This window comes from Myxocyprinus asiaticus, chromosome 29 (genome assembly GCF_019703515.2).
Source record: "Myxocyprinus asiaticus isolate MX2 ecotype Aquarium Trade chromosome 29, UBuf_Myxa_2, whole genome shotgun sequence".
Classification (NCBI taxonomy): domain Eukaryota; kingdom Metazoa; phylum Chordata; class Actinopteri; order Cypriniformes; family Catostomidae; genus Myxocyprinus; species Myxocyprinus asiaticus.
The window spans coordinates 25,995,827-26,017,930 of NC_059372.1; the positions used below are offsets into that span (position 1 = coordinate 25,995,827).

A 22,104-nucleotide genomic window follows, 5' to 3' on the forward strand; every position below is an offset into this window, starting at 1 on the left:
AGCGGAATAACATCCGTATCGTTGGAATCCCTGAGGGAGCAGAGGGACAGGTTACAGTGAAATTCCTGGATGGGTTCTTTCCGAATCTGCTCGACATAGCAGACCATAAGCTGGAAATTGAGTGAGCTCACAGGGTTCTTGCTCGTCGATCAGAAGAGGGAGACAGGCCCCGGTCAATTCTGGCCAAATTTCTGAGATCATTCGATAAAGATATTGTTACTTGAGGCGAGGAGTAAAGGAAGGCTTTCTTGGAAGAACCACAGCATTTTCTTGTTCCCAGACTTTGCAAATTCGACAAGAGAAGCGTGATCAATTCAAGGAATGCAAGAAACTCATGTTGAAGCCGAGAGGACCGGCTCACTGAACATTCGCTTGACTGTTTGAAGAATCTGTGTGTTCATTTTGTGCTGGTTCCGCCTAGTGGCTGGAGTTTATTCGCACCTTCAGGACAGTTTTATGGATAAAGCTACACACTCTTTGTGCTTATTCCACCTATTGGCTGGAGTCTGTTTCATAGATTCTCTTTTCCTGTGTAATTCTGTCTCACAAAATTTGTATAGAAACACCGGACCTGAGCAATCCGACGGCGAAGTTGTCGTGGGGGTTCTTGTAGGCGTACATGGACTGTTTGAGTTTGGAGAGATGGACGCCAGTTGGCGCCGTCATGCGCAGGGTAAATGCACACGTTTTTCTTTTTTTTGTTCTGGGGGATGTTCGGGTTTTGAGGGTTGCACCAATGTTGGAATGTGGTCTTTATAATCTTGTTTTTGACACACAATCTATTTTTTCTTATGTCAAAATGTCAAATGTTAATATGAGTGGACTGTCTCTCTCCACGTGGAATGTGAATGGGTTGGGGCACCCCATAAAAAGGAGGAAGGTTATTTCTCTTAAGCGTAAGAAATATGATAGGGTTTCTTCAAGAAACACATCTTTCTCCGCAGGAAGCTCGAAAATTGGAAAGATATGGGGTGGGCATTTCTTTTTATAGTGCTGGCTCGAGTAGAGCAGGGGAGTCATTACGCTTATAAGTAAACATCTCCAATTCAAATGTCTCAAACAGAGTAAAGATACATTATTGTTTTAGCTGAAATTCAGGGGCAAAGTCTTATTATGGCTAATATTTACGCACCTAACGCTGATGATCAAGGCTTTTCTTTTTATAGATGTTGCAAGCCGCTAGCACCCCTCATGATATAATATTTGGAGGAGTCTTTAATCTTTTGATGGACTCAGTCCTTGTTCATAGTGAAGCAAAAGTGTGCAAGCACCGTAGAGCAACACTGACGATTCACAGGATGTGAACCCATCTGGTAGGGACTATACATTTTTTTCCACAGTCCATAAGATTTACTCTAGAATAGATTTTTTTTAATTTTTTATTATTATATCCAAGTCCCTCATTTCATCTGTTGTTGATTGCTCAATTGGAAACACTTTAGTCTCAGATCACGCCCCGGTGTGTTGCCACATATGAAGTCAATTATATAGTTGCCGCTTTAATGTATCCCTTTTGCAAAATCCTGAATTCCAACAAATGCTAAAGGCTGAAATCAATGTCTATATGGAGACCAACTGGTCCTCAGTGGGCGTGGATTGGAAGGCAATTAAGGCAGATCTTAGGGGCCGGATCATGCAGTATGCTGCATTCACCAAAAAATCCAAAGCACAAGAATTTGTGGAATTGGAAGGGAATATTAAAAGTGCCGAGGCAGAGCTTAAGCGGCAAATGTCGTCTAATGGCCTCAGAGAATTGACCCGATTGAAATACAGATATAACACTATTTTGTCGTGGAAGGTGGAGTTTTGGATTTTCAGGGCAAGACAGTCATACTTTGAGTTGGGGGACAAGGCAGGAAAACTTCTGGCTAGATAAAACAGAGAGAGTCTTTTTATACCATTCCCTCAGTGAAATCTGCTGGTGGTGAAATATTTACCTCGGCCACTGATATTAATAACGCTTTTAAATAATTCTATCTTGATCTTTATAGTGCCACATCTTCATCTACTGAAGAGGATATTAGAAACTTTGTGGAACCATTAGAACTCCCTAAACTGTCGGCTGAGCAAAAAAATTATCTTGATCCTGAGATAACCTTGGAGCATGGTGAGGTAATTAAGGCCTTGCCTACAGGCAAGGCTCCGGGGCCAGCCGGCTTTGCCGCTGAATTTTTTAGATCTTATGCTACAGAAATGGCTCCACTTTTGCTAGAAGTTTATACGGAATCATTAAAGAATGGAAAGCTTCCACCAACCATGACACAAGCCCAGATCAGTCTGATTCTTAAAAAAGACAAAGATCCAGGCGAGTGTAAGAGTTACCGTCCAATTTCCCTGATCCAGCTAGATGTTAAAATTGTCAAAAATTCTGACTAACCGATTAAGTTATGACATCTCTTATACATATAGATCAGGTGGGGTTTATTCGGGGCCGCAGCTCTTCTGATAACATTAGGCATTTCATCAATATCATGTGGTCCGTGGCGAACTCCGGTCGCTGCCATCTCACTTGATGCTGAAAAGGCGTTTGATATGGTAGAATGGGATTATTTTAAGGTACTGGAAATATACGGGTTCGGGAATACTTTTATTGGATGGATTAAGTTACCTTAGACACCCGGTAACGGTGGTACAAACAAATTGATTAATTTCAGATAATTTTACTCTGGATAGGGGCACCCAGCAGGGTTGCCCTCTTTCCCCATTATTGTTCTGTCTTGCCCTGGAACCATTAGCAGCCGCAATAAGGATGATTTTCCGGGGGTGATGGCGGGAAGTTTGGCGCATAAGCTTTTGCTTTACGCAGATGATATTTTATTATTCCTCTCTGACCCCAATAAATCTACGCCTTGCCTCCACAGAATTATTAATTCCTTTTCTAATTTCTCAGGATACAGAGTTAATTGGTCTAAATCTGAAGCTATGGCTCTGACAGCATACTGCCCGGTAAGGCTTTTCAGCCAGGCACCTTCCAGTGGCCCAAACAGGGCATTAAGTATTTGTCCTTTAAATAAAAAGGTTTTCCAGCAATGTGGGCAGGTGGGTTTCATTACATTTATCTATTGGGAAGGTTAATGTTATGAAAATGTATTCCAAAATTCAACTACCAGCTACAATCTCTCCCTATAGGTGTCCCTCTCTCTTATTTCAAGCAATTTGATAGCACAGCGAAGAACTTCATTTGGAATAGTAAGCATCCCAGATTACACTCCAGTAAATTACATAGGCTGACTGACAAAGGTGGGCTTGGCCTACCAAAGATTTTGTTTTATTATTATGCATTCGGTCTCAGATATTTGGCTCATTGGTTGCTTCCACCTGAGAGAGCCCCTACCTGGTTTTGTATCGAACAGGAAGTTCTTGCCCCTATTTCACCATCGCAAAGCCTATCAAACTAACCGGAGAAGTTAAGTTACACCCTGTTATCTGGCATTTGCACTCGGTAAGGACAAAAGTGTCCAGTGTTTAATTCAGACATTTATTTAAATGTTGCTTCGAGCATATGGCTGAACCCAAAATTATGCATTAATAAGTCCCCTTTCTGCTGGACAGAGTGGATTGTGAGGGAGATTAATACACTCAGTGACCTATATGAGTGTGGAGTGTTGAGGTCCTTTGAAATAGTTCAACATTTTGGGATTTCCAGGTCTCAATTCTTTAGGTATTTACAGCTGCGCCACCTGCTCTGTACTATTTTTGGGAGTAGCATACACCCCCCTAATGCGGCAGATACTTTGGGAGTGGTGATTACTGCTTTTGGAAAAAGTCATGAGGCATCAGTGTAGTACTCCCTGCTAATTCAGGGTCTGGGGGACAGAGCTTCAACTTCTCCCAAGAGATTATGGGAGAAAGACTTAAACTTGGTAATGGAGGAGGGAGTGTGGGCTAGGATTCTAAAAAACGTCAAGTCTACATCTAGAGATGCAATGGTCTGTCTGATGCAATTTAAGATTTTTACATCGATTCTATTGGACCCCCTCTAGATTGTATAGGCTTGATCTTAAAGACACACCCACCAGCTGATGATACCAATCAGAAGATGGGGACACAACCCATGTCTTTGAGGTGCATTGAAGTCCAAGAATTTTGTTTGAGGGTTCAGAGTTATATGTGTGACGTATTGGGCACTCAAATTTCATTTTGGCCCAGACTCTATATTTTAGGCGATGGGGCGGTCATCAATATAGGGGATAAATTCAAAAAAATTGGGTCCTAGCCAGTGTTATGATCGGCAGACAGATCATACTTTGGGGATGGAAGTCGGCTGGAGCGCCCTCGTTTCAAGAGTGGCACACAGAGATGGGTAGCATAGCAGCATTTGAAGTATTGACATATAGAAGGCTAGGCAACAGATTTATTTAATAAAAAATGGGGCAGCTATTTAGCCTTTTTAGAAGGCTCTCAGGGAGGAGATAGTGGAAGGAGATTTGTAGTTTTAAATGTATGATTTTATTTTTTTTTATATATTCATAAGTGTTTCCTCTTGTCTGTTTAAAAAAAAAAAAAATTTGGTATTTGTATGTGTATACTTTCATTTTGTGTTGGACCACTGGATCTTTGTAGTGTGGGAGGGGGGGATGTTCAGGGGGAGGAACATATAATTTGATTCTGTGTGTGTATGTTGTGTTTCAGCAATCCTGTTTTTTTTTAATCAAAATGTTAATATCAAAAAAAGAATTTGGAGGTAATCCTCCATTATTCCATTTACTTTCTGTAAAGCACCAGAACCACTGACAGCAAAACAGCCCCAGAGCAAAATACTACATTTTTGACGGTAGGTATGGTGTTCTTCGTGTTAAAGGCCTCCTCACCTTTTCCCCTCCAAACACATTTCTGGTCATTGTGGCCAAATAGCTCAATTTATGTTTCATCTGACCACAGAACTTTCCTCCAGTAGGCCTTTGTCCACGTGATCAGCAGTAAACTTCAGTCGAGCGTTAAGGTGCTGCTTCTGGAGCAAGGGCTTCCTTCTTGCATGGCAACCTCTAAGCCCATGGCGATGTAAAACATGCTTGACTGTGGACACTGACACCTGTGTTCATCAGCTTCTAATTCATCGCAGACCAGCCTTTTGGTGGTTCTTGGCTGTCTCCTGGCCATCCTGACCAATTTTCTCTCAGCAGCAGGTGATAGCTTGCGTTTTCTTCCTGAGCGTGGCAGTGACACAACTGTGCCATGCACTTTATTCTTACAAACAATTGTTTGCACAGTTGATCTTGGGACCTGTAACTGCTTTGAAATGGCTCCAAGTGACTTTCCTGACTTGTTCAAGTCAATGATACGCTTTTTCAGATCCATGCTGACCTCCTCAGACTTTCCCCACTGTAGCTATACTCTGAGTATCAAACCAGCCCTATTTAAATGGGCTCAGAGAAGTCACCAGCTGTAGCCAATCATAATCACTCACAAGCAGTTAAGAGTCCATGCCACAAAGAAAATTTGATTGATACAACTTTCTACATCACCAAAATTGATAATTCAAGTTGATGTATGTATATTTCTGACCCAGCAGATTGTAATATTTCCTGAAGACCCATAATAAATTCATAAAAGAACCAAAATGCATGAATGTTTTGGTGACAAAGACGTATGTGTTCCAATCATTACATCACAGAAAAATAAGAGTTGTAGAAATCATTGGAAACTTAAGACTGCCATGATATACATGTTCTTTACAAATGTAAACTTGACCATAACTTATATATTCCCCCCCCACCCAATATAGTATACAAGAACGTACATTTTATTTTCATTTCAATTTTGATCCTTTTAAATCACAATTTTGCTTGTGTATAAATGTGCAAATTTCACATTCTATCAATTTATGTCTTAAAAATAGCATTTTTAATAATGATACAAGCTGTTGTCACTGTTTGAAATTTCATTCAAATTTAACAAAATATTCACAAGGTTGGAACCTAATGAAAATAGATTTAATAGCTTTATTATAAAAATAATTAAGCGCTACTATTTCAAATAAAATTTTAAAAAAAAAACCTTATTTCCAAACCCTTGCATAGATTTTAAGATTTGTATGTTAAATTTTCATATTTACACTGTTTTCTTAAGTTAAAATATTTCAGTATTTCAGAGTGTGCCTTCTACATATTTATGTATTTACACAACACTTACATTACGTAACATGTTTGTTTATATACACTTGTGCAGTTTACATTGATACGTATAACAAGAGCTAAATTGGTACCTTCTCTTTAAGAGAATGGCTGCTTCGCAAGCGTTTACAGTTCAATCAGCATAGCAGACATTAACGAGAGAGAAGCTGCACGGTGGTTTTTCCCCTATCCGTGCAATGTATGATTAGAAATAATGTTTCTTTTGATCTTTTTGATCAACTGACTGAAAATAAAGGATTTTAAAAGAGACATGAAATTAAAATTGGGTGCCTGGGTCTCATCCTTGGACACAAAATACACAGAACGAAGCAAAAGGAAACCTTTACTTGCATAATGTGTATCGACTTAGGTGTTCAAATATTTATTCTACAAGTTCTCAAATTCAACTCTACAACCTCTAGAGTTCTGCAACACTTTTACCTTCTAACAGACATCCAACAGGCACATTCCTGGTCTGTAACCATGCTTTAAATCTGAGAATGTTGTGAAAACAGACCAGGGAACAGTTCAACCAAAGTCAGAGTTGACGTTGTTAAATGCAACATCAATGCCATTTCACGGCTGAACTAAACCAATGGTGACAGCGCAATCAGGACACCTCCGGATCCACTGCAGCCAAATAAAGTCAATTTCCTTCAGGGCGCGTGCTGGAGACACAACACACTGTAAAATACGACGCTGAATCCAGCTTCTTAAAGGGGACATAAAATGGAGAACCAAATTTTCCTTGATATTATAGACATAGGAAGTAACTGTACTATAAAAACACACTGTAAATTTCAGAACTCAAAACTTCCTCCCCAGTCTAAAAAGAGCATTTATAGTTGCCACCCTGCTGAAAAGTCTCGTTTTGAAATCTGTCTGTTTGTGATGTCACAAAACATTGCTCATTTGTATTTACAACAGAATTTCTGCTAAGAAATGTTTGTGCCGGCCAACGTGTCCGGGAATGATAAAGTTTGCCGGACAAATTGGAAAAAATCCGTTCACTTATTTTCTGTTTATTTTGCACAATAACGAGATGGACTATGCATATTAATGTGATATAATAATGACATAAAATGAACAGTAACCATTATTAAAAAAAAAAAAAAAAAAACATCTGTCATGGAATTAGCATCTAATAAAAAAATAATTCAACAAGGAGTGGGCAAAGCAAAAAACTAAATTTGCCACATGTCCTTTAGTTTACAAAGAAATATTAAAATAATAATAATAATCAAATAATAATAAAAATAGTTATGTCTACGGTTGTGCGATTTGAATAATATGCTTCTTATCTGACACATGCATCAGTGTTTAATGTGAGTGTCGCGTGCGCATTCTCTGGAGCAAGTGCAGGCGAGTCCAGCAGGCTTCCCGAAATTTAGATTAATGTTAGAGCTGGATCACTCACGCTAATCATTTTTGACCCAGGGAAACCCCTGAAGAGAAAAAACATATCCACAGAATGGTATGACTCCCAAAAAAAGTCAAGAAAATGAAGAGCAGCTTGCTATTAAAACAGGAGCGACATCTGGAACATCAAATGAAGCATGCAAAATAATCTTATTCAAGCCAAATATGTGCTTCACATTATTTCGGTCATCTATGTTTTTGCAAGTAGGGTTTATAATTTTGATATTTTTGACTATTGTCAAGTTCCAAATAAAGAGAAATTTAAGAGGAATTATTTAATTCACTGATTGGATTATCTAAAAATAGGCATTACAATATGGTTATTTAATACATAAACAAATTTTAATAGATTTTTTTTTTTTTTTTTTTTTTAATTACTATACTGTGATATATTTCGTTATCGTGATAGAAATGTACATGTAAGATTTTGATAATCTCGCTCACCCCTAGTTATGCCATATAATTTGTCACCTTGGCTAATTTCTTTGACTATTTTCCTGACTATTTTAGTGATTTACTCACTATGTAGATGGCTGCGAGGACATTTTTTGAAAGGAAAATAGTCATTATTATAAATCACATTTCAGCTTTTAAATAAAAAAAATTAAAACATTGTCAATTATTTGACTGCATGATTATTTTGAAATTGAATTTATAATATTACGAGCTGTCACTGTTTTAAATAATGTGTGCAATTTACACCAGAGTTTACATTCATTTGCATAACAAGCGCTAAAACAGTATGGTCTCTTTTAAGATGAGGTGAAATTCACGAGATTAACGAGAGTCGCCGCACAATTGCTTTACTGCATCTGTATGATTAAAATTAATGTGTCTTTACAAATGATCAACAACTGACTTTTAAGAACAGAAAAGATATTAAAAGATGCATTGTTCAATAAAAGTGGAGTGGATCCCAGGTTTAATGTACACACATTACAAATAGTACACATTATAAATAGTGTAGAAAAAAGCCAAAGAGATGTTGATGTTTGACAGCTCATTTCATTTATGATGAATGGATCGAAAACAATACTGCAAATTCTGAAATATAATTTCGAAATTTGCCTCGTATGGTCTGTCATATATTTTGTTTCTTTGTGTTTCATCCCATCACTACTGGAAACGTCAGAGAGCAATTTCACTTACAAAGAGCAATTTCAAGCAGATGAAATATTTCAGCACCAAGCATAACTAGAAAAACAACTTCACTATCTCAAACACTTCAACAATGAGCATAAAACAACACTGTTACCTTAAAATAGTCCAAGAACTGTCGGAGTGTCATTTCCTCTCCATTTGGCTGAATGCCCTTTACCTCAAAACGGTCCCAAAGCGTCCATTCGTTGTCGTAGTACTGTGAAAGGCAAGTGTTAAGATATTTCAGTCACCCAAAAAAAGATGCCAACACCACTGCAGTGACCATCATGGAGGATGCTGCTATGTACCTTTTGCTTGGGGACAGCAATAGGCTCAGAGAAGGCAAAGAAAGGTAGAGCAAGGTTCATGAAGCCGTTCTTGTATGACTCAAGCTTCTTGTGCCCCTGAACAATCTTCAGCAGCTCCAGACAAACCAAACCTACGACAGCAGCTGTCGTTGTGGCGATGGCAGGAATGATTTTTCCAGCAATGAGTTTGCTCTGAAATAATAAAGAAGAGGTGAAGATCAGCAATTGTGTGATTTTACTCTAAGATGTTTGAGAAACAAGATTTCTTACCTTGTGTCTATCTGCAGGAGAAATGTCATAATTCTCTGCTCTCAGATTAGAAGCTGCTACAATGAAGTCCATATGGAAATTTGTGTCATCGTCCTGAGGAAGAGAATTTAAGTGTCATTAACCTACTTTCCATTCACTTGTCATGCTATTTTGCTATTGACAAGTGAAAATGCATAAAAAAATGTTTGTGAAATTTGCCGCCTTCTGCCCGTTTCCATTCAAATAGCCTTTTATCGATAAAAATGTGTGATGTCATGCTTAAACACTTTGTTGCATAAGTTTTGGTTTATCGCAAAAGAAATCTGCCCTTAAGCCGTTTCCATACAGAAGTGTGTGTATATCGCTAATTGTGTACCTTTCACCTCCCAGATGTCCCTAATTTTTTCCCGCCTTAAGTTTTGGTTAAATGGGGAGAGTATTGAGACAATTCATTGAAATTAGCCAGCTTACTGTCATTTTAATTTCACAAATAAATGTAATCAGAGGACAAGGAATTGCAATCAAAAGGGAGCAGTTGCCCTTCTGATAGGACTGAAATATTGGTCATGATGTTGCGCCTATTGCAAGTTGCCACCGGTTCCGACCCGAAAACGAATCGTCACGGCCCTGTTCAAGCTGGCAACATGCACCAAGCAGTGGGGAAACTTTCGGTCTTAGTATAAGGACCATCCATTGATGTGTATATGCTGTGTGCACAGCTATTAAAGAAAAACTGATGCGGTGTAATATCAGAGATTACATATGATACATTCCTGATATTCAATAGGCTATTTTGAACAATCATCTAAAGCATTGCCATCTCAACTGCATTATGTCCTGCATATTTTCCAGAAACTTTTAATGACCAACTGAACTTGATTGTCATCTAATATTAATTTTAGCATCATAATGCAATTTACAAGTTCAGCAAATGTGATTCAAGGAGAAGAGGGTTAGATTTAAAATATTTAAAAGTTTTAAAATGTTCAAAAGCTTGTTGGACAAATAGTTCTGATAGTTTATAGTCTTGAAAAAAAGTGTAGAACATTCTGAGAATGTCATTCAGCTGACTTATCATCTACAGAACAGCGTGAGGCTAATTTAAGTTTGTGTAAAGAAAAGACAAGTATATAGGCCTAACAATATTATTTTTTTATTTGGCAATTTATTTTTTTAATTTAATGCATTTTTCGTTTGGTAATTAATTTAATACAGGGAATTTTGCCAAGATTTTTTCAAAAGTAAGCTAAACAATTTTACAGAATTGGACTACGTTAGTATTCCAGAAAAGCACACTGATGCTTTTCTCCTAGTATTGTTTTTATTTTGAATTTAAAACATCTTTGTGCACAGAAATTATATGTTTTTTGTATTGTGGCTAATTCCATGACTGCCGTCTATTATTTTGAATGTGTGGAAAAGCAACTTTAATAAATAAACGGATGGCTACCGTTGTCAATGACAGGTGCATGAGAGATATGTGTTGGCACTCATGGAAGTGTCATGACGCAGATGTGTTTGCAGCATCGTATCTGTGCAAGTATGCCGCTAAGACCAGTCCATAACAGTGCGAGTAATGTTTCACGTATAATAAATTGGCTTTCTAGGATGTATACCTTGTCATGATTAACACAGGCTAATGATTGGGGTAAATTCTGTCATGTGACACTATATTTTTGCGTTAATGACACTTTTCTCGACAAAGTGTTTCCAAACCAGTTTTTCACAACATTTGAAGTATTGACAGAGTTTATGCGTTAGAGTTAAACGGAAAAATATTATGTTGACACTTTTAGCGATAATTTGCGTTTCCATCAGCTATATCGGTAAACTTTTTGATGTGCTACACCTTTTGTCGCCAAAAAATCCTTGGATGGAAACGTAGTTATTATAACTAATGAGTTAAAGAAATTGGCCTGGAAAATGGGACAGAGTAATAAGTCTTACCTTTTCAAATTCTATGGGACAGAGTTTGAACTGAGAAGATGCTTCTAAGGCAGGCAACAGTTTCTTGAGTTCTTCAAGCCTGGAGTCATCTAAAAGTAGAGCAAATTGACCAAGTTGCATCCAGAAAAATACATCAATTATTGAATGAGCAATGCAAGAAAGGAAGAAAATAAACAAAACTTGAATTTGCATTACTTTCCAGTTTAAAACCACTCTGCACTATTGCAAAACATAAGACCAACTCTGCAATGGTCCAAACACATATCAAATGCATCCATCAAAAGTTCTGCACTGCTTTTGCTCTTACCGACTGATGCATGGGCACTCTGCAGCTCCTGATCAGACACGTGGATTTTGACACCTGACTTGGGTGTGAACTCAGGCACTTTAATACTTTGCAACAGCTTGGCCAGAGCTGTGCGGTCTGTGGAGCCCTGCAGGCCATATGACTGGGCGCATAAGTTAGCAGCTGCCATAACGTAGTCCATGTGAAGATCCTGTCGAATGTGAACAATGAATAAGCAAAGTCTTTATTTTGTCCACAATGAAAAATTTGAAGAGAGTCTGTTTAATTTGACTCTTTTACAGTGAATACTCACATTGTTAGTGCTGAATTCTAATGGATGAGGACATCTTTTTGGACCAGACCAGAATTGTGCCCCAGAGCTTGTAAGCTAGGTAGAAAGAGAACAACCCAATTAAAAGGCAAGGCAAGACCCATTAGATTCATTAAAAAAAAATTATACTTGTTAGAATAGCAGATCAGATTCTATTGTATTCTAAACAAATTATAAGTTCATAAGGTATAGTTCACCCAAAAATGAAAATTCTGTCATAATTTACTCACATTGTACCTCATACTGCATGCTGTTCTAAACCTAAACCTATATGACTGGGTTTGGTGGAACACAAATTGAGATGTTTTAGTCTCGGTATCCATTCACTTTCACATCATCTTTTCCCATACAATAAAAGATAATGGTGACTGAGGCTAATTGCCTAACATTTCCTTTTTTGTTCCATGGAAGAAAGAACAACATGAGGGGAAGTAAATGATCATTTTTGGGGGTGAACTATCCTTTAAATTTGATGTTAAGGAAAAATAGTCCACAGAGAGCTGATGTAACGATCAGTTCAGACAGGGTTCACCTGGTCTGGAGGGAAGTTGTGTAATAGCTGACGGATGTTGTTGTTATATTGGCATTGCCAGTGGTTGCGGGCCCAAGCAACACAGTCCTCCCAGCTGTGAGGAAAATCTGTCACCAGGCTCTTGTATACTGCCTCAAGCACCTCCAAAGGCTGAGCTCCAGGCAGCTTCAGAGTGCGCTCCATGAACTTTGGGTCTCTAGCAAGGGATGAGAACATTAACACAGTCAGTTTTGCATTTAAATTAGGGCCCTGTGATTTCCGCGTTGCAGAAAATACTTACAGAATCACGGAATTCAGTCATGAAAACAGAATTAACTACAGAATGCGGAATGTCGTGGAAATGGACAAATTTGGGATAAAATGAATGCATAAATGCACATTTAATCAAATTAAAATTGTGATATGTCCTAGTGTGATGATTAAACCATAAAAGGATTTAAGATTTAATTACACAAATACCCTTTACGGTCTTATTCACGGCTATATGGTTGAGCTAGGTGCTTTAACAGTAAGTGAATGTGAGCTGCTTATAAACTAACCGCATCAACAGCAAGATTTTATTTTCTGCTTTCATTGATACTGTGATGCTCTACTGTTCAGCACTGTATTTGACAAAATAAATAAATAAACCTCAAATGTTGTGTTTTGGATTGTCCGAGGATCAGTAAAGAAGCTCTTCATTTAATAAAAATAATGCAATGATATGTTGAAAATTATTCTGTTTTCATTTGATTAGACAGTTTTTTAATGATAAAATGTCATTAAAATTTAAAACCCAGAATTCAGAGAAAATAAAACAGAAAACATGGAATTTGAGAAAAAAATTAAATGGAATTCATAGGGCCCTAATGTAGTGGCAAATCCTGTGGGTGGTTTAGAGGTGACAGGAACTTACGTTAGATACTGCAAGGCGTTTTCAGCTGGCTGTTTGAAGAGACCCTCAAACTCATCACGAGCCCACTGTGAAAGACATGGTGAGAAAAACATTAAAACTACAAGTGGACAAAGTTAGGCCAGTGGGACGTAGAGGTCTTCACGGGTCCAAACATTCATGCCCAACCCAAAGAGACCCAGATATGTACTTCCCGGACCCATCTACTATTTGAAAGATTGGACACGTACCCATGCAGAACCAAGAAATGCCGGACCGGACCTGTCTATTATTTGAAAGCTGGGACCCGAACCCGGCCGGGAGACACAGACACAATCGACACCGATTTCACAGGTGATTGATATTATCAAGTTAATTTACAAGTTGTGAAAACAAACCTTTGTGTCTTACCTAATATAACGTTAGTAGCCTTCTCCCCTGTGCCTGGCCGTGACGCATATAATCCATCCTCCTTGCCAAAAAAGTTGGTAAAATACATTCAGGTTTTCTGCGATTCCGCTGTTGCTGATTGAAACAGCATAGCTAATCCACTCATTATTTCAGCTTCAAAAGTCCACTTGCTGTCACGGTGACGGATGACAAACACGACTTGTTTAGAAACAGCTTTGTATTTTTTTTGTGTCTCGCATAAGATAACTTTGACTGTTTGCCCTTTTGAACTATAATAACGATTGCTCATTCATTGCCACGGCTGCTAACGTTAGCATTGCTAATTTGCTATCGTGTGCCTTAACTCTCGGATTGACATAATGTTAAACACACCCGGGACCCGCAGCAATAGAATGGGACCCAACCTGGACCCGGCTGACCATATAAAACGTGGATCCGAACCCATACGGGTTCCGGGTCGGGTCTTGTGTCCTTGGGTTACGGTGGACCCGTGAAGACCTCTAGTGGGACGTGCTCTGTGAAAATATGCAAAGTTCACAAAAAAAATGTATTCTGTCATCAACACACCCTCATGTCATTCCAAACCCATATTCTTTCTTCCATGGATCACGAAAGTAGATGTTAGGCAGAATGTTAGCCTCAGTCACCTTTCACTTTAATGGCATTATTTTTCCATATAATACAAGTAAATGGTGACTAAGTCTAACATTCTGCCCAACATCTCATATAGGTTTAGAATGATTCGAGGGTGAGTAAATGAGACAATATTAATTTAGGGTAAACTGTCCTTTTAAGGCTCAGTGTAAAACACTCCTAGTTATGATTCAAGAGAATCAAAGTACAATAGAAAATTGGTTGTTACCTGGAGAGTGTGTTCAATGGCGTTTGGAAAGTTTTTGAGTGTGCAAATTGGAATAGACTTCTCTGGTGGATCCTGGCTGGAGCTGTATGACTCTGTGATGAAAGGGATGACCACCTGCACATTCCCCTTGGTGCCTAGAGTACCAGACTCCAGCAATGGCTTACGGTAGTACACACACCTCCGGTCCATATACATGCCTGGAAAAGTATGCCACGTCAGTCTTTCATTCCACACAAGCAGCTATTTGACTGATATCTTGACCTCTTCCTTTTGAAAAGTCATACAACTACACAAGAGATTAAATTGTGTAAAACATGCATTGCCTCAAGTACCTTCCATTAAATGTAACTAAATCTCTGAACGAAACCATTAAAAAAAACACTTCTCATTCAGAATACACTATAATCAACACTTTTTAAAGAGGAAGCTATACAGATGAAGTATAGATCTCTGTGGAACAGTAATTAGTGTTTCCCAATCTGTGGGCATTTTCAAACCGGGATGGGTGTTTCTAAACTATCCAATGAAAGTAGGGATTCTCAATGTAGTAGGCAAATCATTTAAAGCAGTTGAATAACGCCCATCCCAGTCTGAAAACGCCCACTGATTGGGAAAAGCCCATTTTTGTTCTACAGAGACTTAAGACTTATATAGACCAACGTTGGCAGACCCACTGAGGCAGCGCTACTCTTGTTTGATGGGTGCAATTTTAATTTGTAACATTCTTGCTCTTTAACTGTCAAAGTGCAGTTCTACATTCATGCTGCTTGACCAAACATTTCAAATGGTAGTGTTCTCAAATAATCTTACTTACGGGCATCTACATTATCAAGAGCATTTGCCACTCCATCTAGGGTCTCAAAAAAGTCGTCATCATAGACTTTCTCTGTGTCAGGCCCTACACGGTTCTGATGGCCTGTGATGCGGATGGACGGGTTCATCTGCTTCACAGCTGCAGCGGCAGTCTCACTCTTCATCTTCTGCTCAACAAAGAGGGACCACAAACATCAGACTGAGACATACTAATAAAGGGATAGTTCACCCAAAAATGAAAATCCAGTAATCCTTTACTCACGCTCATGTCGTTCCAAACCCGTACAACATCTTTCCTTCGTTTTCATGAAAGTGAAGTGTCTGAGGCTAACATTCTGCCTTACATCTGCTTTTGTGTTCCATGGTGGCAAAAAAGTCATTTGGCAAAGACATTTTGGAACAACATGAGGGTGAGTCAACAATAACAGAACATTTATTTTGGGGTACACTATCCCTTTAAGTTGTTCCAAGAGAACATCCATGCTTCACAGTGATATTGCAACAAAACCCTGTTGTGTCCTAACAACCTTAAATTGGCAAAAATTACAGTGGGATCAAATCAGACCTTGAATTTAAAATTTGCTTTATATTTTAGGCAAAAAGACGGCACTAATAATCAAAAGTAATTTCACTCTCCAGAAATCCAAATGTTCTTCCTATTTCTAGGGATGCACTGATATGGAGTTTCTGGGCTGTTATTGATAACCGATAATTCAAAGTTCATTGTGGCCGATACCGATAACCAATAATTTAAAAAAAAAAAAAAAAAAAACAAAACAGTTTATTTAACCATGAACTGCTAGCTAATTCATTAAAAGTTTCTCATATGAAAAATGTGTAATTTAAAATCTTGGAATTTGGACTTGCTGCTATTCAAGGTTTGGCAGATGTAACATGAACCAGAAATGTGCCAATATTACAGATGAATACTGATTTGAATGAGAAATAAATAAATACACTTGCATTAATTGTATGGTGCCCATTTATATGAGTGTTTACGGTAATCTTGATGATTCACTAACAGAGAATAATGAACTTCTAACAGCTGTGATAATGCATTAATCCAAAATGAGGCTATAAACTGCATGTAACGAACATTAAACAACAAAACACACAATGCAAACCCTAATCTCTGTATACATGGTGTATTATTAATGCTAGCAGCCAGACTGCGAGTACAGTGGTGGTTTGTGTGTGTTACGTATGTGTGCTTATGCACGTCTCATTCGCAGACCTCTGTTACAGCGCTCATCTGTAACAGTTACACTGTATAACTTAAATGTGAACAACAATCATAATGGGAATAGGTAACATCATACAGACTGATTAGTCATAACATTAGAAAAGTCTCAATAATCAAACACAAGCGTATTCATTTCACTCACAAGCTTGTTTTAATCACAATGCTGTGTGATGTGCAATTTCCCACATTCTGTTTTTGTTTCATTAAGTAATACGTGAAAATGACTGCCCCCAAGTAACACACATTCAAGTTTGTTGTCACATTTTCATTTATTGCCTCATGAAACAAACAGAATATGGGAAATTGCATGTCGTTACTTACAGCAGATGATCTCGAATTAAAACCAGACCCAAAACAACGTAAAGTGCAGAGATGTTGAAATAATCCACACAGAGCAATATTAGCTTGGCACTCACTCACACAGACACGCTGTGTGTGTGTGCGCATTGTTGCTTGGAAGTCTCTGCCTAAAGTTAAAACACAGCAGGCAGTCAGAGATTTGCAGCCGCAAGCAAATAAACCGTAACAAATTATCGGCAAAAATATTGGCGGTAATTCCATTACCAGCGCGATAATTTTTATCTCCCGGTTATCGGCCATTTTTATATCAGTGCCAATATATCAGGCATCCCTACCTATTTCTTCAGTCTAAAAACGTGTCAAGCACTCTCACCGTGACATCCCAGGGCCTGAAGAGGAACTGTCGATTGAGGTTTGACTTTTCTATGGTGTCCATGTCAGTGACTATGACTTCCCCATCACCGCTGGCCAGGCCCATCATGGCAAAATTTTTCAGGAGCTCACAGCCAATGGCTCCAGCACCAACCTGAACACAAAAAATTAAGTAATTAAAAAAAATTGTTTAACAGCAGAGATACTAAAAGGGTAAAAGTGCCATTCAAGTGGCTGGACTAATAAGACCAGACATCTTACAATTCCATTAGTGTGGTTGGAGCAGTTAACAGTGTTAACACTGGTAACATAAACTCTGATTATTGTGATTTAAAACAAGTTTGTTCAATTGGCTCAATATAACTTTAGGGAAAATTGGTGAAATTGCATAGTTGCATGGTGCAGAGCAATTATCGCACATTTTGATAAACAGCCAGTTACTTGCCAGAAAATACCGCTGTTTGGCTAACAGCTCCTGCACCTTGGACCCAAAGACAGCAATCTGGCCATCATATCGACAGTTTGTCTGTAGAAAAAAAAAATGAATAAATTAATCTTTGTATCAAAACCATAATCCTTTTGAGTAAAAAGTTTGATATCAGCTACACTATAGCTGTGACCGAATATACATACTTCCCTAGTATGCATTAAGGTAAAAATAATATTACAATGTAGTATTGCCATATTTTCCGGAATAATAGTAGCGTTTTTTTTCCATCATCTGATTGGTACAGTGACTTATAGTCCGAAGTGACTTATTAACATAATATATTCGTTGATGTCGGCCATTCAAACACACTGCATCAAAATAAATATGCTTAGACACAAACAGATAAACACGGTCATAGAAACGGTATTAGCGTTTCAAAGTAGCCTATTCAAAGTATTTTGCCTTTACAGTACTTTATGCAACCAGTTTAAATATTATGACCCATCATAACATTATTGTTCTAACAAACTCTAGTCCACTGTCAAAGGCAACTCCTCACATGCCCACAAAATGTTTCATCACACTCATAGTAAAAACATTCCGTCGGTGAATTGGATAATTAGTGCATAGCAAATATGGTTGAAAATATCAGATACACTCACTGAGCACTTTATTAGAAACACCTGTACGCCTACTTATTCATGTGATTATCTAATCAGCCAATCGTGTGGCAGCAGTGCAATGCATTAAATCACTAAGATACTGGTCAGGAGTTTCAGTTAATGTTCACATCAACCATTAGAATGGGGAAAAAATGTGATCTCAATGATTTCGACCACAGCATGATTGTTGGTGCCAGACGGGCTGGTTGAGTATTTCTGTAACTGCTGATATTCTGGGATTTTTTAAGCACAACATTCTCTAGAGTTTACTCAGAATGGTGCCAAAAACAAAAAACATCCAGTAAGCGACAGTTCTGTGGACGGAAATGCCTTGTTAATTAGAGAGGTCAATGAGAATGGCCAGACTGGCTTGAGCTGACAGAAAGGCTACAGTAACTCAGATAACAACTCTGTACAATTGTAGTAAGCAGAATAGCACTTCAGAATGTACAACACGTCGAACCTTGAGGCAGAAGGGCCACAACAGCAGAAGACCACGTCGGGCACTTTATTAGGACCATAGTGTTCCTAATAATGTGCTCAGTGAGTGTACATCTAGATACTGTCGCTAACTTTAATGAATGAATACGACACAACAGGCATACTGTTTCACTCACAGACTAAAAGCTGTTTATCTGTATACAACATAGTTACATAAACAGATGTGGCTTATTTTTCATGGTTTTTTATTTTTATTAAACGCATGATTACTTAAAGCAGGTGCTCCTAATTAAAACAAGTCCTAATACTGCATGATACGACGAGTAGATCCTGAGATTACCTTCACGTAGCATGATTTGTCATTTTGAGCAGCTGAAGGGAAGTCGGGCAGCTGCTCCCGGGTCTTAATGTCTGCCGCATGCAACCTCTGTCAGTGTGACTTGCACACAGATGTGACTTGTGTTTTGTTTCTCTCAACAACGCAACTTTGACCAGATGCGACTTATATTTAGGTGCGACTTTTATGGAAAATACGGTATTTGAGAATCCTCTGTATTCACAAAACCTATTTCCGTCGAGATTCAGAAATGTGCATTGACTGGACACTTTACTATCCTGTAATCTCACGGGAGCCGAGAAGACAGCGTAGATAAAAAAAAAAAAAATGCAGAGAACTTGTTCATTGTGCTTAAATGGTATTTGTTTAACAACCAGAGCAGATTATTTTTCTTGTTATTACGTCATGTATTTGGGTCTGGAACAACAGCCATGTTCCTGGATGAAGTATGTACAGAATGTATTCATACTCCTCACCTGAAGAACACACTTTTACTTGCTGAGAAGTGCTCTGACATTTTGCGATTTTGGACGTAGCTTATACAGTACTGAATATTTAGATATCTTGGAAGACACAGATGCATGTGTTTTGGATTAGAGGAACTCACAGGTGCACACTCTTCCTCTGTAAGAACAGTTCCCTCAGCCTCAGGTAAACACTCCACAGCATCAAAATACAGCCACTGCATAATGGGCATAAACTTCCCTGTGCAAGCCTGTACGTGTGAAAAGAGAGAAGCAATAAACAAAAAATAGTGTTAATAAATAATTGTTAAAATAGTTAATGAAAACTAAATTAGAACATTTGTTAAATGAAGAAGGTAAAAAAAAACATGATTGGAAAAACTGAAAATATGTTTTAAAACCTTTACAACCCACCTTCATTAAACACTAAAATGCCACTAGATAGTGTTAACACTAAACAGCCTTAAGAATGCCATTAAATATTGAAATGATACTAGTTGACGCATACCTTTGGCAGCACTAAAATAGTTCAAAATAAATAAACTGAAAATTGAAAAAGAACACACACACACACACACACACACACACACACACAAGTCAAGAAAAAAATAAATATTATATGACTATAATAACTGAGTGTCTGCAGCTCAGGGATGAGCTCAGGTCAGTTTTACCTTCATAACCTCCTGGGCAGCAAGTCCACCAATAAAGGCATTAACAGGGGCCAGATCTCCAGCAGCCACGCAGGACAGCTTTTTGATAAGTGCATGGTCCAGCTGCTCCTGCTTGGCAGATCCGTTCTGTGCAGAGTTCACCTCTTCAGCCAGAGTCACAAGCTCATCTGCATCCGACTGCAGCACAGAGGGAGAGAAAGAGATCAATGCTGAATCACTCAGCCTGATGTCCACAGCACAGCAAATCTTATGTAATTAAACAGAATACAGTGAGCACCAAACCATTTTCTCATTACCAGACCTATGTACTGGTTTTTGGCATGATATTTCCATTAAACAGTTAATCTTATGTATAAAATTGCCTAGTCTCAGCCACAGATGGCATACCCACAGACCATCTGATACATTTTGCACACAAAAATTTGCCTTCTCAATATCACAATCTGACTGGCTGGTTTTACAAAAGTATCAGGATTCAAGTCAAGGTGCGAGTGAGGCTTTATTCAGTCTGCAGGTAAACTATGTTGTCTTACAAGCTCCCAGACTGCTAGAATGAGCGCTTGAAAAAGGAAGAACTAGTCACTGGAATTGTTTGCAAGGTTTGTGGCATTCATTAACAGTGTTCAAGAGAATGAGAAATACAACTTTTTAAACAAGCCTGTAATTTGTGCTTTTCTATTGTCATTTTTCACATTCATAGCATGTCATATTAATAAATCAAGATGAGTCTCTGCTCTTTATTCATATTCTCATAGCTCCGTTTCTACAGACACCTGGTGCATTTACAGTGCCTGTTTACTTCTGACTTCAGAGATGAGACCCAGCTACATTTTGTATTATTGAATGTAACGTTCTACTTGAAAATTAAGGTAATATAGGAGATGTGGTCAAACGGTTAAAAACATCTGAAAAAAAGACCCTACATGATCTACCTACACACAAGATATGAAAGCAAGCTTACAAGTTGAGGCTACTGTCGCATGTCCTGACCGCTTTATGTAAACAAGGTACAGAACTCTAGTGTTGTAAGTTCAAGATTCAATTTATTGTCACTCAGCATTTATACAGGTGTACAAGAGATAAAAATATTTCACTAAAAGGCCAAGATAACAACAGAAGAAGCTGTTATCTTGTTATCTAGTTGTAGAACCCTGGGCCACATCAGGGTTTGTGTGTGCCTTCAAAGGGCCCGTTGAAAATGTGGCACCAGCACATGCTTTGGTAGCACCCATGCAATTACCAATAATATTACATATGTGCATTGAAATGCACATTTGACAGTACAGCATTGATTTTGAGGATGGGATGCAGATGAAAATTATGATATTAACAACAGTAACATCCTTGGAAAAAATAAACACCTAATTTTTATATGGCTAAATTTAAATATTCTGACAGTGTGACTAAATTGGGTCTCCTTTACAGATTCCTTTCATCAGGCTCCAACTGATTAAACTACAGTAATCTTTTGGAAACAAAACAACTGACATTTTCCTACAATCAGAGAGCATTACAAGAGAACACATTTTATACAGTTGGAAAACTGATAGCTTGGTCCATAATAATTATGAATTTGTACCATAGTCCTTCCATAATATCCATAGTTTTAACAATGATATTTGTAATAACTCCATGGTAACTATGTAAAACCATGCATGGCTCGTCACTACCATGATTAGCAACTATGGTGTCTATATATATACACCACATTTAAATGGATTTCGCCATCCCCACCGCACAGCTCACTGGTTTACAAGTGCATTTAAAATAGTCTGTGCGATTGAGACCAGTCCACGTATTACCACACCTGCTCTGCACTCATGCTGCTTTATCCGTGATTGAGCCGTGTTGATAATTGATCCGTGTAGCGCCATATCATTCCGCTTTTGAAGTGAGCAA

At 38.2% G+C, this 22,104-nt stretch overlaps 1 protein-coding gene across 4 annotated transcripts in view; it reads right to left on the reverse strand.

Annotated features, from left to right (window-relative positions):
- The window catches only part of uba1 (ubiquitin-like modifier activating enzyme 1), a 62,868-nt gene that overhangs the window by 14,497 nt on the left and 26,267 nt on the right, over positions 1-22,104 (reverse strand). For all 4 annotated transcript variants that reach the window (XM_051661404.1, XM_051661403.1, XM_051661405.1 and 1 more), the window contains 14 exons: positions 20,206-20,382; positions 19,675-19,782; positions 17,643-17,723; positions 17,199-17,351; positions 15,284-15,449; positions 14,470-14,666; positions 13,221-13,285; positions 12,326-12,521; positions 11,776-11,850; positions 11,484-11,673; positions 11,177-11,265; positions 9,251-9,343; positions 8,981-9,172; positions 8,788-8,889 (listed from right to left, as the gene is read on the reverse strand). In XM_051661404.1, the coding sequence (XP_051517364.1) occupies positions 8,788-8,889; positions 8,981-9,172; positions 9,251-9,343; positions 11,177-11,265; positions 11,484-11,673; positions 11,776-11,850; positions 12,326-12,521; positions 13,221-13,285; positions 14,470-14,666; positions 15,284-15,449; positions 17,199-17,351; positions 17,643-17,723; positions 19,675-19,782; positions 20,206-20,382 (1,884 nt within the window). The remainder of the gene's footprint in view (positions 1-8,787; positions 8,890-8,980; positions 9,173-9,250; positions 9,344-11,176; positions 11,266-11,483; positions 11,674-11,775; positions 11,851-12,325; positions 12,522-13,220; positions 13,286-14,469; positions 14,667-15,283; positions 15,450-17,198; positions 17,352-17,642; positions 17,724-19,674; positions 19,783-20,205; positions 20,383-22,104) is intronic.